General features: G+C 38.0%; 1 protein-coding gene across 5 annotated transcripts in view; it reads left to right on the top strand.

The window, feature by feature from the left end:
* The first annotated feature begins 12540 nt into the window (after nucleotides 1–12540).
* Nucleotides 12541–15236, top strand: part of LOC108043388 (glutamate receptor ionotropic, kainate 2) — a 39615-nt gene continuing 36919 nt past the window's right edge. For 2 of the 5 annotated variants that reach the window (XM_044460553.1, XM_044460555.1), the window contains exons 1-4: nucleotides 12541–12706; nucleotides 12760–12892; nucleotides 12954–13367; nucleotides 13916–14082. In XM_044460553.1, coding sequence (XP_044316488.1) covers nucleotides 12704–12706; nucleotides 12760–12892; nucleotides 12954–13367; nucleotides 13916–14082 — 717 coding nt within the window. In that variant the 5' untranslated portion in view covers nucleotides 12541–12703. The remainder of the gene's footprint in view (nucleotides 12707–12759; nucleotides 12893–12953; nucleotides 13368–13915; nucleotides 14083–15236) is intronic. The other 3 variants (XM_044460552.1, XM_044460556.1, XM_044460554.1) reach the window with 3 other exon arrangements.

The raw sequence follows: 15236 nt of genomic DNA, 5'->3' as shown, positions 1-15236 counted from the left end.
GCTAAAAAATACCAAAAATTTCAGGGCTGCGTAATCAAACTGTAACCTTTTAGCACTTTTAAAAAAATAATTAATAAAACCTTTTTCAAATAACGTGGTAGTGTAGTCAAGATTAGCAGCAGAAGAGTCAGGTGTGAAATCGGCTTTTAAGCCGCCAAAACAAAAATTAACCAATTCAAAATATTCCTTTAAAATAAAAAAAAATTATTGAATCCATGCTGTTATATTTTTTTGGCCTTGTATATCTTGTATATCTGAGGCATACCAAACACATTTTTTTGTTTTTTTGAAAGTGGTTTATAAAATAGTCAATTGTTTCCAAGTAAGCCTACTACTCAGATCGAAAAACGAGTTCGCCAGCGGAAAAACGTTAGCATTTGCGGTGTGACCAAAATTTTGAGAGTTTATCCGAACTGAGCGTTCTACGGTCTTACCGTCAATCAGCTGGGTTTGTTGCCAAACAGAAAACCAAACAACCTAAACAATTTTTAATTAAACGAAAATGTTGAGTACAAAGTACGCAACCTGAAACTGGTTGTCGGCATGGCGGCATGTATTGTGGCAATAGAAAAGGAGAATGCCCAAAAGAACAGGAGATATCAAGAACTGTCCTGACCGACTTGCGACCCTGCCGACGAGGTCGCCCACAGGAAGCTCGAAACAACCTAACAGAATAATTGAACGGCAGTGGTGGATATTGTCAAGTACCTTGGCAAGACAAGTCTGCCGGTGTAGAAAAAATAAAAAAAACCCAAGTTATATTGCCAAGATTATCAACGGATTATTTCCTTGAGTATTTTTGCTCTCGCAAAAGCTTCCTCATCTTCCGGTGACATAGTATCCTCACCAGATAATGTCTTCTTTTTAAATTTCCTCTGAAAAGCGCATTACATTTACATTTTTTAATCTTTTCGCTAGGGCCTGGCGAACGTTCATCCAGACTCCATTTCAGGTGGTACCTGGGTGAAAAAAGCCTAACGAAAAGTGTCGCCAGCTGTTTGCCTCTCGCTCTCTCTCATAGACGAACAGATTTCGTCGACATGAGTACTAGTCTTTTGTACTGTCAATCCGGTCGGTTGTTTGTTGAAAAACTGTAAATAGAAAATCAGAAAACACATATGTGCAGGAAAGAACCCTGAAAGGATATTCTCAAGTACCTTAGCAGGACGAGTCTGTCGGTGTGCAAATTAATTAAAAGCTGTAGGGGTATGATATGATATCCCCAAAGATATAATTTAACACCGTTGAATAGTTAATAGCTTTTATTTAGTCTTGGTCACAATCAATGCTGGCTATCAACTGATCTCGCTCTCCGCTCACAACTCGCATCAACCCCCAACTCTCTGATAGAGTTTGAGAGCGATGAGAGCACAAGACAGATAGAGCCGAGCGAGAGCAAGCTCTACAACAACAACAACTGAGGAATACAGTAGCTTATACATATTACTAGGTAGCAATCCTGCTACAAAGCCAATAAAATTTATATTTAAGAGTTGTTTTTTTTTAATTACTGATAATTATTTGGTAATCGAGAGATCAAAGCTGCCTTAAATTCTTGCAGGCGATTTTTCTGGGATATTGTTGTACTTTTCCACCCATTTTTTACCTAAGTAACACTCAGCTCTGACAACAGAGACCCCAAAAGATTACATTTTTAATCTTCCCGCTAGGGCCTGACGAACGTTCACACAAAAATCATTTCCGCAGCCTGGCAACACTATGCAATTTTCTGGTATTTTTGAGAAAAGCGTTCGCCAGCTGTTTGCCTCTCGCTTTCTCTCATAGAGCCTAGTATCCAGATCGACAAGCGATTACGCTAGCGTAAAAACTTTAATCTTTCCAGTGTGACCAAAAGTTTGAGAGTTCATTAGATTTAAGCGTGCTACGGTCGTACTGTCAATCAGCTGGGTTTGTTGACAAGCAGTTAAAATTCAAATATCGTATTTGCGGGAAAGAGCCTTTAAAAGATATTATCAAATACCTTGGCAAGACAAGTCTGCCGCTGTACAAAGAAATTAAAAAATAATACAATTTAAATTTAACAGTTGTTTTTTTTAATTTACTGATAATTATTTGCTAATTTAAAGTTCATAGCTGCACTTTTATTGTGTTTTTTCGAACATTCTGGACCTAAAAAACATTTTGCTCTGACAAGAGGCACCCCAGATAGTATTAATGTTATTTTGTCCTCACATGTAAAAACCTGCAATCGACTTTTGTGAGTTTTTTCCTCCATTTCTTATAATGTTCAGTGAGAAGCGCACGCCAAAAGATTAAATTTTTTAATCTTTTCGCTAGGGTTCACCCAAAGTTCATTTCCGCAGACTGGCAACGCTATGGAATTTTCTGGTATTTTTTTCGTCGATCAGGGGACCGACGTGAAAAAAAGGCCCGACGAAAAGTGAACGCCAGCTGTTTGCCTCTCGCTCTCTCTCATGACTGGCGTACGGTTTTCGTCGATCTGGATACTAGGCTTAGGTGACGAACCGTTTTCGTCGACCTGAGTACTAGGCTTTAACTGTGTGTCACAAGCCCGGCTTATTCTGATGAACAGTCACACTGGAAAAATTAAAGATTTTCCGTTGGTGAACTCGTTTTTCGATCTGAGTCCTGGACTTAAAGAAGTTCGCCAACTGAAAAATTATAATCTTTTCAATGTGACCGAATTTTTAAAAGTTCATCCAACTGAGTGTGGTACGTTCAGCATAGTACTCAGATCGAAAAACGAGCTCGCTAGCGGAAAAACTTTAATCATTCCAGTGTGACTACATTTTTGAGAGCTTATTAGAATTAGGCGTCCTACGGCCGTTCTGTCTATCAGCTGTGTTCGATGACAAGCAGCTATAATTCAAAAATCTTATTTGCGGGAAAGAGCACTTAAAAGATATTATCAACTACCTTGGCAAGACAAGTCTGCCGCTGTACAAAGAAATTAAAAAACAATACAATTAAAATTTAACAGTTGTTTTTTTAATTTACTGATAATTATAAAGTACTAAGATGAAAAAAGAGCCTGATGAAAAGTGTAAGTCAGCGGTTGCCTCTCGCTCTCTCTCATAGCTAACGAACAGATTTCGTCGATCTGAGTACTAGACTTTAAAGCTTTTGTGCAACTATGGAGCCGTTTTTTTCAACACTGTACTTTCCGTGGAATTCGCTAACGTTCCCGCTTTAGTTTTCTTAATTTTGAGCTCCAACTAAAAGACGAGGAGAAAAATAAGCGATGGGTCCTCGTACATCACTAAACCGTTTCGGGACGGAGTTTTATTTTAAAATCCAAGATAGGTGTTTGTTTAATGTGTAGAAGTTAATCTCTGATTCGTACATTCAGCAATTCGTACCCGCAAAATTTGGCTTGAAGTCTGGATGGCTTTCAGAAGTGACGTTTATTATCGTGGTTTTGTTTATTATCGTGAGAGGTAATTTGGTCACCAACCTCAGTGTCTGAAGCGGAATCTGTTCCTCAAAACTAATAGTGAGGAAAATTAAGGAAAACCCCAGGATGTCAGCTAGAAAACTCACTGAGCAGATTCAACAAGAGCTAGGCAAGTCATGTTGCAAAAAAGTCGAGTAGCAAGGAAAAAGCCCTTTATTAGCAAAGAACCAAGAATGTCGGCTGAACTTAGCTAAGGAACACATTTTCAAGCCATCTGACTTCTGGAACCATGTTATTTCCGGAGATGAATCCAAGTTCAACATATTTGGGTCTGACGGTATTACATACGTCTGGCGGAAGTCCAATACCGAGCTTCAAAAAGAGAGCCTCAAGCTCTCTTTGGGCCTCGGCAGCCGGCACAATTTGGTGTTTATCGAGGGCATAGGACAAAAATGTGTACCGCGACATACTGAAGAAAAATTTGCTTCAAGGTCCCGAGAAGCTTGAAATCCGAAATAATTTCAGGAACTACCAGGATAATGACCCCAAGCACAAAAGCCTCAATTGTGCAGTATTGGCTGACCTATAACTGTCCTCATATGGTAAACTCTATGAATGTGGTTATTGCTGGATCACAACATACGGAAGCACAACATTACTAGCAAGGTACAGCTAAAACGACACAAAAATTGGTAGATTTAATGGCAACTCAACTCAATGCTGTCATTTTTACTAAAAATATTTTTAAGATTTATATATATTTTTAATTTTAAGATTGAACATTAAGTGCATCATATAAGCTGTGACCTAATAAAATAGGGCAATTTTTGTTTTTCTTTTTATTTTAGTCCTAACACTTGTTCGTATGAAACAAACAAACTATATATATTATTCTATTTTTGGCCTTTAAACATTAAATTTGAAATGGGCTCTGCATCAAATAAGCTTTCCCCGGGCATCTGTCAAGGGGTTTTGGTTTGCGTTTTGAAGAAGCCTAATCTCTAGGTTGAAGAAGCTTAATCTCTAGGTTCTCATCAAGATTATCGCCGCTGACCGAATTAGGCAAATCCACGCCTACGATTAGGCGAAGCAGCACACCCGCGCCAGCTCCGGGGAAAAAAGTGGTCCAAGGATCGACACAAATCTGCAGCAGCCCCCCTTGGTGAGTCCGTTTCAGTAAACGGGCAGTATAGCCATCCTTGAAACCGCCGCTGCACTGCTTCCTAATCAAGACAGGCCAATTCGCTGCACAGTGTATTTTCGGGTGCCGCCGCACTTCATTCCAATTAGTGTGGCTAAGGCAAAGCGTTGCACCGCCCTTTGTTTCGCTTTTCACCATTTCTGGATCCACCAAAGCCTTCAAAACTGGTCTAATATCCCCTCTACCAGTATTCTCGGTCCATTTTGCGTCCATCAGCCACGACTTTAATCCTTGCGTGGCATACTGGCCGTTACGGCGTTATCTTCACCGCTAATAATTTATAAATAATTAGTAAATTGTTTGTAAAATACCTGCTGTCCCTTTTGCATGTCTCCGTGAGCTTTTATCCGGTTTTTCGCAACGCTAGTTCTGCAATTAGAAGTTTGACCTAGCAATATTGAAGATGTGTTACTTATTTGAACCTTTGAACCTTTATTTCTACATTTTTGGAAAGGCCTTGTAGCTTGAGCAGTTAATGCCCGGGTAGCAGTTCTGACGAGTCTATTTTTATGCAAATAAATGTAAGTACATTGCTGCGAATAATGATGGCTCATCTTAATCGTAGGACGGTCTGGCAGAGACTTCCACCATTAACAATTTGTGGTGCCACGAAGATTTCAATATGAAATCTTTGGAAGGTTGTTTGTGCGGTGGAAAGTCCATCTACAGGCCACTTTTTCATCATTTTAATCATATATTTATATATTTTTTTGTTATTTGTTGTTTGTTTACATTCAGTTCCGTTGGAGATGGTCAAGATGTACTAAGTTTGTGAGACGCCGATTTCTATAGATTTTAGTGGTGCGAACGGTTAAGAAATGGGGGTACTCCGCTCTGCGCATCTAAGCTGGCCGGTGCTGTCCCCCAGAAACCTTTTTTATTGGTTATACAATGGCAGCTATTTTAACTATTTTTTTTAATATTTATTTAAATTTATTTTTTGAATGATTGTTTTTTTTATTATTTTTCCCCAATAATGGTAATTTTAACAGTCGATTTTTGGTTAGTAGATAAATAAAAACTAGTTCCGAGTTACTTTTATCAACTCTCCATGTCCTTGACTGTCCTTTTCGCTTATACAATGGCAGCTATTTGAACAGTTGAGACTCGTTGACACTCGACCATATCACTGAACAGTGGACAGAATATCCATGGGATAGGACTTCACAGATTAAAATCACTTTTTCAGACCGCCTCGAGTTTCCTATCGAAGAAACACGTAAAAATTCCCAAAGATCTCAAATTAAAACATTTTTATATATTTGATTCTGAAAGATTGGGTAGGCTTTGTATTAATAAATATATATATTCTATATATCGGTTAAATATGCTGATTAAATAAATTTATAAACAAATACATTGATAAAAAATATTTCTTTTAGAAATATAAAAAAATATATATAACAAGAAATGAAGCAAACTTCGGCAAGCCATAGTGCTATCGAGCAAGTGCACAGAGTAATTAACCATATCCTGGGGGCTTTCGAAGACCACAAATACTGCTCAGCCGTTTTTCACGATGTTCGACAGGCCTTTGACAGGGTTTGGCACGAAGGACTGTTCTACAAGCTAATGCCGCTTTTGCCTGAAAGGCTCTGGAATCTCATTGTATCGTTCTTAGATAATAGGGAGTTTGCTGTAGACATTCGTGGAAACCGTTCTGGACTTCGCCCAATTCGTGCTGGTGTACCGCAGGGAAGCGTACTTGGTCCGGTCCTGTATACAATTTACACTTCCAAACCCAGTTGCTCGTGTACACTCCTGGCCACATATGCAGATGACACTGCATTTCTTGCAGCTGGTAGCACCACTACGTCTGCGTCCCGACGCGTCCAGACATTCTTAGATGAATTTGAGTGCTGGGCCTCTCGATGGAACATTGCGCTTAATGTTGACAAAACGCAACATGCCACTTTTGCTCTCCGCCCTGGCCGTTCGCGTAGCCTTTACATTGATGGGAATAGGCTCAAGCACGAAGATAAGGTGACGTACCTCGGAGTTACCTTAGACCGTCGCCTTTGTTGGAAGGGACAAATTGATCGAGTTTGTGGATCAGCAAGAACAAAACTTGACAAATGGACTGGCTCCTTCGTCCAGGCAGCGGCCTATCCCTTGAAGCTAAGGCGCGGCTTTTTAAGGCCATTGTCCTTCCAACTTTAAACTGGGGAATCACTTGCTGGGGCACGGCCTGTGATTCGTCACTAAAAAGGGTGCAAACATGCATTACAAAGGCTCTCAGGAGGATGCTAGGTGTGAAGTGGCACCATTATGTAGAAAACCGAGTTATGTTCCAGGACACGGGAGTGTCGACGGTAACGGAGACGATTTGCAAGTCCTCAAGTCGATACCGGGAACGTTTGCTCACACATGCAAACTGTCTGGCAAGACATCTTGCAACGCCACTGGGTCGACGGCGTCTCCGCAGACGACACCCGGCAGACTTATGGATTCTCGGCCGTGACAGACACGGTCGTCTTCTGCAATAACACATCTTGATTAACTTTTGACCGGCTATGACCACACCTGATTTGCTCAAGAATGGAGCACCCGTTATCCGCTTTTTTTGGGATCTTTAGGAATAATTCGTCAATACACGAAAACAAGGTCCATCCTTGTGTGGCGTGTTCAACAAACTATATAAAAAAAAAAAAAGAAAGGAAAGCTAACTTCGGGCGGAGCCGAAGTTGATATACCCTTGCAGAATACTCTGTAAATTATATTCTCCAAAAATTATTGATATGATGCATTCTTAATACTCATAAAAAATCCCAACTTCCTAACTTTAAAAACACCAAAGTTATGGCATTTCCGATCAATCAGTTAAATGGCAGCTATAGGATATAGTCGGCCGATCCTTATGAACTTTAATAGGTCGGATTGATTGGCCAAAAATAAAACCCATAGAAAATCCCAACTTCCTAACTTAACAAACACCAAAGTTATGGCATTTCCGATTAATCAGTTATATGGCGGCTATAGGATATAGTCGGCCGATCCTTATGAAATTTGGTAGGTCGGATTGATTGGCCAAATATAAAACCGATAGAAAATCCCAACTTCCTAACTTTACAAACACCAAAGTTATGGCATTTCCGATCAATCAGTTATATGGCAGCTGTAAGATATAGTCGGCCGATCCTTATGAAATTTGGTAGGTCGGATTGATTGGCCAAATATAAAACCCATAGAAAATTCCAACTTCCTAACTTTACAAACACCAAAGTTATGGCATTTCCGATCAATCAGTTATATGGCAGCTATAGGATATAGTCGGCCGATCCCGGCCGTTCCGACATATATACTGCGTGCAAAGGAAAGAAGGCTGTGTGCAAAGTTTCAACTCGCTAGCTTTAAAACTGAGAGACTAGTTTGCGTAAAAACAGACAGACGGACAGACGGACATGGCTATATCAACTCAGGAGGTGATCCTGATCAAGAATATATATACTTTATAGGGTCGGAGATGTCTCCTTCACTGCGTTGCACACTTTTGACCAAAATTATAATACCCTTTGCAAGGGTATAAAAATATTGCAGGTAATATATAAGTCGGAACGAGCCGGATTGCGCGATTATATCTATATATATATATAGCTCCCATAGGAACAATCGTTAAAAAAAATGTTCAAAAATTATAACTTTGTTGTTATACCCTTGCAGAGGAGACATCTCCGACCCTAAAAAGTACATATATTCTTGATCAGGATCACTTCCTGAGTTAATATAAGCATGTCCGTCTGTCAGTCTGTCTGTTTCTACGCAAACTAGTCTCTCAGTTTTAAAGATATCGACTTGAAACTTTGCACACACCCTTCTTTGCTTTGCACGCAGTATATAAGTCGGAGCGGTCGGGATCGGCCGATTATATCCTATAGCTGCCATATAACTGAACGATTGGAAATGACATAACTTTGGTGTTTTTAAAGTTAGAAAGTTGGGATCCTTTATGAGTATTAAGAATGCATCATATGAATAATTTTGGAGAATATAATTTACAGAGTATTCTGCAAGGGTATATCAACTTCGGCTCCGCCCGAAGTTAGCTTTCCTTTCTTGTTATACCCTTGCAGAGGGTATTATAATTTTGGTCAAAAGTGTGCAACGTACTGAAGGAGACATCTACGACCCTATTAAGTATATATATTCTTGATCAGGATCACCTCCTGAGTTGATATAGCCATGTCCGTCTGTCCGTCTGTCTGTCCGTCTGTCTTTCCGTCTGTCTGTCCGTCTGTCTGTTTCTACGCGAACTAGTCTCTCAGTTTTAAAGATATCGAATTGAAACTTTGCACACAACCTTCTTTCCTTTGCACGCAGTATATAAGTCGGAACGGCCGGGATCGGCCGACTATATCCTATAGCTGCCATATAACTGATTGATCGGAAATGCCATAACTTTGCTGTTTGTTAAGTTAGGAAGTTGGAATTTTCTATGGGTTTTATTTTTGGCCAATCAATCCGACATATTAAATTGCATAAGGATCGGCCGACTATGTTCTATAGCTGCCATATTACTAAACGATTGGAAATGCCATAACTTTGGTGTTTTTAAAGTTAGGAAGGGATTTTTATGAGTGTTAAGAATGCATCAAATAAATCATTTTGGAGAATATAATTTACGGAATATTCTGCAAGGGTATTTCAACTTCGGCTCCGCCCGAAGTTAGCTTTCCTTTCTTGTTATACCCGTTACTCGTAGAGTAAAAGGGTATATTGTATTCGTGCAAAAGTATGTAACAGCTAGAAGGAAGCGTTTCCGACCCTATAAAGTATATATATTCTTGATCAGGGTCACTAGCCGAGTCGATATAGCCATGTCCGTCTGTCCGTCTGTCTGTCCGTCTGTCTGTCCGTCCGTATGAACGCTGAGATCTCGGAAACTATAAAAGCTAGAAGATTGGCATTTTGCATGCAGATTCTAGGAGTTCCTACGCAGCGCAAGTTTGTTTCAAAAAGGTGCCACGCCCCCTTTAACGCCCACAATCGCTTATATACGATTTTAAAAATTTAAATATTTCGGAAAAGTAAAAATGCAGTTTTATTGTGTTTATCAATACCTATCGAAATGTAGAAGAAATTTTTCAAATCGGACCATTCGTTAAAAAGTTATGCGTGACCAAAGTTTCTATCTCCATATCCCTCGCACTCCCTTTACCTGAGTAACGGGTATCTGATAGTCGGGGCACCCGACTATAGCGTTCTCTCTTGTTTTTAATTTCTTTTTATTCTTTGGGATTAAGTAATATTTAAATATTATGGAATTACAGTTTTAATTAAAATAAAACAAAAATTGGATAACAATATCCTATAGCTGCCATAGAAACGATGGCACAATTCAGCGCAAATTCGACATACAAGAAGTTTATGTGCATTGAAATTATTAAAAACAAGAAAGGAAAGCTAACTTCGGGCGGAAGTCTTGAAAGGCTAGACGCCGAATATGTCTCTTGCACCACTCGTCGATTTCATTGGGCCTGCCGCTTCGCTTTATTTTTCCATAACTTTCCGGATTTTTAAGGAAGTTACTAATTGTATTCCTGTGCCTATTTAATCTGGCAGCAATATAAGAAACGGTTTGGCCAGATTCAGCCAGTCCTTTGATCATGCCGCGATCTTTCTCTGACAAATGTAAACCGCGTGGCATTCTACCGTAAAATCAAATTTAAAATTAATTATTTTATTCTACAAGGATAAAAAATCTATTTTACTTACGTTCCGCTGATTAAAAAATATTTTTATACCCTTGCAGAGGGTATTATAATTTCAGTCAAAAGTTTGCAACGCCGTGAAGGAGACATTTCCGACCCTATAAAGTATATATATTCGTGATCAGGATCACCTCCTGTCCGTCCGTCCGTCCGTTTCTACGCAAACTAGTCCCTCAGTTTTAAAGCTATCTGCTTGAAACTTTCCCAAAAGTTGTCTTTCTATTGCAGGTAGTATATAAGAGCCGGATCGGGCGACTATATCATATAGCTGCCATATAACTGAACGATCGGAAAAGCCATAACGTTGGTGTTTTTAAAGTTAGGAAGTTGGGATTTTCTATAAGTTTTATTTTTGGCCAATTAATCCGACCTACCGAATTTCATAAGGATCGGCCGACTATATCCTATAGCTGCCATATTACTGAACGATTGGAAATGCCATAACTTTGGTGTTTTTAAAGTTAGGAAGTTGGGACTTTTTATGAGTATTAAGAATACATCATATGAATAATTTTGAAGAATATAATTTACAGAATATTCTGCAAGGGTATATCAACTTCGGCTCCGTCCGAAGTTAGCTTTTCTTTCTTGTTAGATCACACTTCTTTGCTTACCCGCTTTCAATAACACAATAATCTCAATTTGCACATATTCTTATTTCCCATTAAAAACACAAGTTTTAGCACATGTTATTAAAAACGGAACAACGAATGAAGCCGAAAGAGGACCATTGAATTAGGAGATGTCCATAAAAGATAAGAATACAAAACTGCGTACTTACAAAAACTGTATCGTTAACTTTAGAGAAAATAAAAGCAAATTAAAAAGTGCACATATACTTCTTTCCCTGAGGTAGCTTCATTGTTGTTAGTAATATAGGCATAGAAAACGAAATGCAGTCGATTTGTATTTAAAACTTCGGCTTGCCGAAGTTTGCTTCCTTTCTTGTAGTGAGTGAGCTTAGAATAATTTGAGTTTTCCTTTAATATACCCTTGCAGAGCGAATTACAATTTCAGTCAAAAGTTTCCCACGCAGTGAAGGAGACATTTCTTGATCAGCATTACGTTGACGTTTTCTAGTAACTGCAAGGGTATATAAACTTCGGATTGCCGAAGTTTGCTTCCTTTTTTTGTTTGTTTTGTTTTTACTTACGACGTGTGCAAGATAGTGTATAGTTTTATTTTAAATTGGACAGGACTTTTAATTGTTTTAATGTTATTAAGAAGTTGTTTCCTTAATCTAACGGCATTTATGAAATGGTCTTAGCCCGCTAACTGGGACCTGTTGCAGACTAAATTACTTTTTCTTTGAAAAACACTAGAGCGTAAAGCCTAGTATCCAGATCGACAAACGATTACGCTAGCGTAAAAACTTTAATCTTTCCAGTGTGACCAAAAGTTTGAGAGTTTATCAGATTTAAGCGTGCTACAGTTACAGTGCTACAAGCAGTTAAAATTCAAATATCGTATTTGCGGGAAAGAGCCTTTAAAAGATATTATCAACTACCTTGAAAAGACAAAACTGCCCCTGTACAAAGAAATTAAAAAGCAATACAATTTAAATTTAACAGTTGTTTTTTTTAATTTACTGATAATTATTTGCTAATTTAAAGTTCATAGCTGCACTTTTATTGTGTTTTTTCGTACATTCTGGACCTAAAAAACATTTTGCTCTGACAAGACGCACCCCAGATAGTATTAATGTTATTTTGTCCTCACATGTAAACACCTGCAATCGACTTTTGTGAGTTTTTTGAGTTTTTCCCTCCATTTCTTATAATGTTCAGTGAGAAGCGCACGCCAAAAGATAAAATTTTTTAATCTTTTCGCTAGGGTTCACGTTTTCGCAGACTGGCAACGCTATGGAATTTTCTGGTATTTTTTTCGTCGATCAGGAGACCGACGTGAAAAAAAGGCCCGACGAAAAGTGAACGCCAGCTGTTTGCCTCTCGCTCTCTCTCATGACTGGCGTACAGTTTTCGTCGATCTGGATACTAGGCTTAACATAGAAAAAACATAAGATGGCTCTTTTTGGTTACAATTATGTTGTACAGGATCAGCATTTATCTCGATATGTTTTTAAAGTGAACCTTAATGTTTTTCAAGCTATTGGCGTCATGCGTCGAGCAACCATTTTGTTTCAAATAAATGTAAGAAACTATCCCGAAAGCTTAAAGACTTTTCATAATAACTGTTCGGGAACCATTTTTTTTAAAGAAAACCACCACGATAATATAACGCAGAATAAACCACCCCGTAAAAGCTTATTGAGCTTTAAGCTTTATGAAGCCAAAAAGTGCTTAGGAAGATTCGATGAAAAAGTTAAGAGCCTTTAGTTTTAAATGTTTACATGTCATGTGTTAAAGAATAATATTTAGATTACGGAATGTAAAGACGCCACATAAGCCATATCAAAAAATGGTAAGGCATCTATTCGACCCTTTAGTTCAGTACATTATTTCTTTGCTGTTTAGACTCGAAAAAAACGGGAAAACATAATAAAGAAATATATAATAGACCAAAGTACCCTCAAAAGGGTATGTTTTTCATACATAATGTTTTCGATAGTCATAATTGCAAATGCTTTGCCTCCAGTAATACGCGTAGGTAAGGTTTCAGTAAATGTTAAACGTATCTCGCCTAGTACTTACTATTCGCATTTTAATAGGTGCCATATTTACTGAGGATGAGCGTGAAAGCAGTATCGAATCAGCATTTAAATACGCGATATACCGCATCAACAAGGAAAAAACTCTTCTTCCCAATACACAACTTGTGTACGATATTGAGTATGTGCCTCGAGATGACTCTTTTCGCACCACCAAAAAGGTTTGCCGGCAGTTGGAAGCAGGAGTTCAAGCAATTTTTGGTCCAACTGACACTCTTCTTGCTGGTCATGTACAATCTATCTGCGAAGCTTATGATATACCCCACATTGAAGTTCGAATTGATCTGGAATATAATTCTAAAGAATTTTCCATCAACTTGTATCCATCGCACACTCTATTAACTCTAGCATATAGAGATATAATGGTCTACTTAAACTGGACAAAGGTTGCAATTATTTATGAGGAAGACTATGGTAATTATTACAATAAGTAAAGTAGCGTCGAAAAATTAATAAAATATTTATGTTTTTATATTTTTATATTTAAATGTAAAATAGACTTTCCAATTACGACTTTCCGAGTTGGATGAATCGATTTGAAGAAGTTTTTTTTATACCCTTGCAGAGGATAGTATATTTTTAGTTTGCAACGCAGTCACGAAAACTTCTCCGACCCTGTAAAGTTCTTCCTTTTTATTCTGGGAGTATATAAGTCGGAACGGACAGGATCATATAGCTCCCAATGGGAAAAAACCTTAAAACAAAAGTAATTTGCCATTGGCACGCTCGAAAAATGTAACGGAAAACAGATAGAGCTTAATTTCCTTGACCAATACTGTATATAGAATTTGAAATGCAACAACTGCAGGGGTATATAAACTTCGACTTAAATTTGTAGTCTAAGAACTAGTAAATTCGGTTTCTCGCTTTGGGGCGATCGACCGACATTCTATTTTAATTTATTTATTCTTATTATTAAATATAAATATTATTGTACGCATTTTATAAACATTATTTTTTAGGACTGTTTAACTTGATGCACTCATCAACAGAGACGAAAGCGGAAATGTATATAAGGCAAGCCAGTCCGGAATCCTATCGTCAAGTCCTACGAGCAATCCGCCAAAAGGAAATATACAAAATAATAGTGGATACAAGTCCATCTCACATAAAAACTTTTTTTAGATCCGTAAGAAGACTTTTTAATTAAAATTTCTATTTCTATTTAAGTCCTATGTCTACATTCCTACAGTAATTTTCTTAACCTAAGTGCGACCTTAGAACAAGTCAAAACAAAAGAAAGCTAACTTCGGACGGAGCCGAAGTTGATATACCCTTGCACAATATTCTGTAAATTATATTCTTCAAAATTATTCATATGATGCATTCTTAATACTCAGAAAAAGTCCCAACTTCCTAATTTTAAAAACACCAAAGTTATGGCATTTCCAATAGTTCAGTTATATGTAAGCTATATGATATAGTCGGCCGATCCTTATGAAATTTGGTAGGTCGGATTGATTGGCCAAAAATAAAACCCATAGAAAATCCCAACATCCTAACTTTACAAACACCAAAGTTGGCATTTCCGATCAATCAGTTGTATGGCGGCAATAAGATATAGTCGTCCGATCCTTATGAAATTCGGTAGGTCGGATTAATTGGCCAAAAACAAAGCTAATAGAAAATCCCAACTTCCTAACTTTAAAAACACCAACGTTATGGCTTTTCCGATCGTTCAGTTATATGGCAGCTATATGATATAGTCGCCCGATCCGGCTCGTTCCGACTTATATACTACCTGCAATAGAAAGACAACTTTTGGGAAAGTTTCAAGCAGATAGCTTTAAAACTGAGGGACTAGTTTGCGTAGAAACGGACGGACGGACGGACAGACGGACAGGAGGTGATCCTGATCAAGAATATATATACTTTATAGGGTCGGAAATGTCTCCTTCACTGCGTTGCAAACTTTTGACTGAATTTATAATACCCTCTGCAAGGGTAAAAAAATTGTAAACGATTGTTAAAACGATTTCTTTGTTTAATGTACATAGAGTTAACAATTTTAAGAAAAATAAGTATGCCTGAAAGAAAAAAACTTTATACTCGGATTTGTTTAGGTAAATTCTTACTTTTTTGAGATTTTTATACTTTTACAGATTTAATAATTATGGTCAGAAGTTTGTAGCGCAGTGAAGGAGAATATAAGCATATATGATTTTAATCAAATCACTAAGCGAGTTGATCTAGGCATGTCCGTATGTCTGTCTGACCGCAATCATTTATTTATATGTTTACGCACATAAAGGTAAAAACCACCGTTAATCGGACGTGTATTCC

This window comes from Drosophila rhopaloa, unplaced genomic scaffold (genome assembly GCF_018152115.1).
Source record: "Drosophila rhopaloa isolate 14029-0021.01 unplaced genomic scaffold, ASM1815211v1 contig_203, whole genome shotgun sequence".
Lineage (NCBI taxonomy): Eukaryota > Metazoa > Arthropoda > Insecta > Diptera > Drosophilidae > Drosophila > Drosophila rhopaloa.
This window is presented reverse-complemented; position numbering and strand designations above follow the sequence as displayed.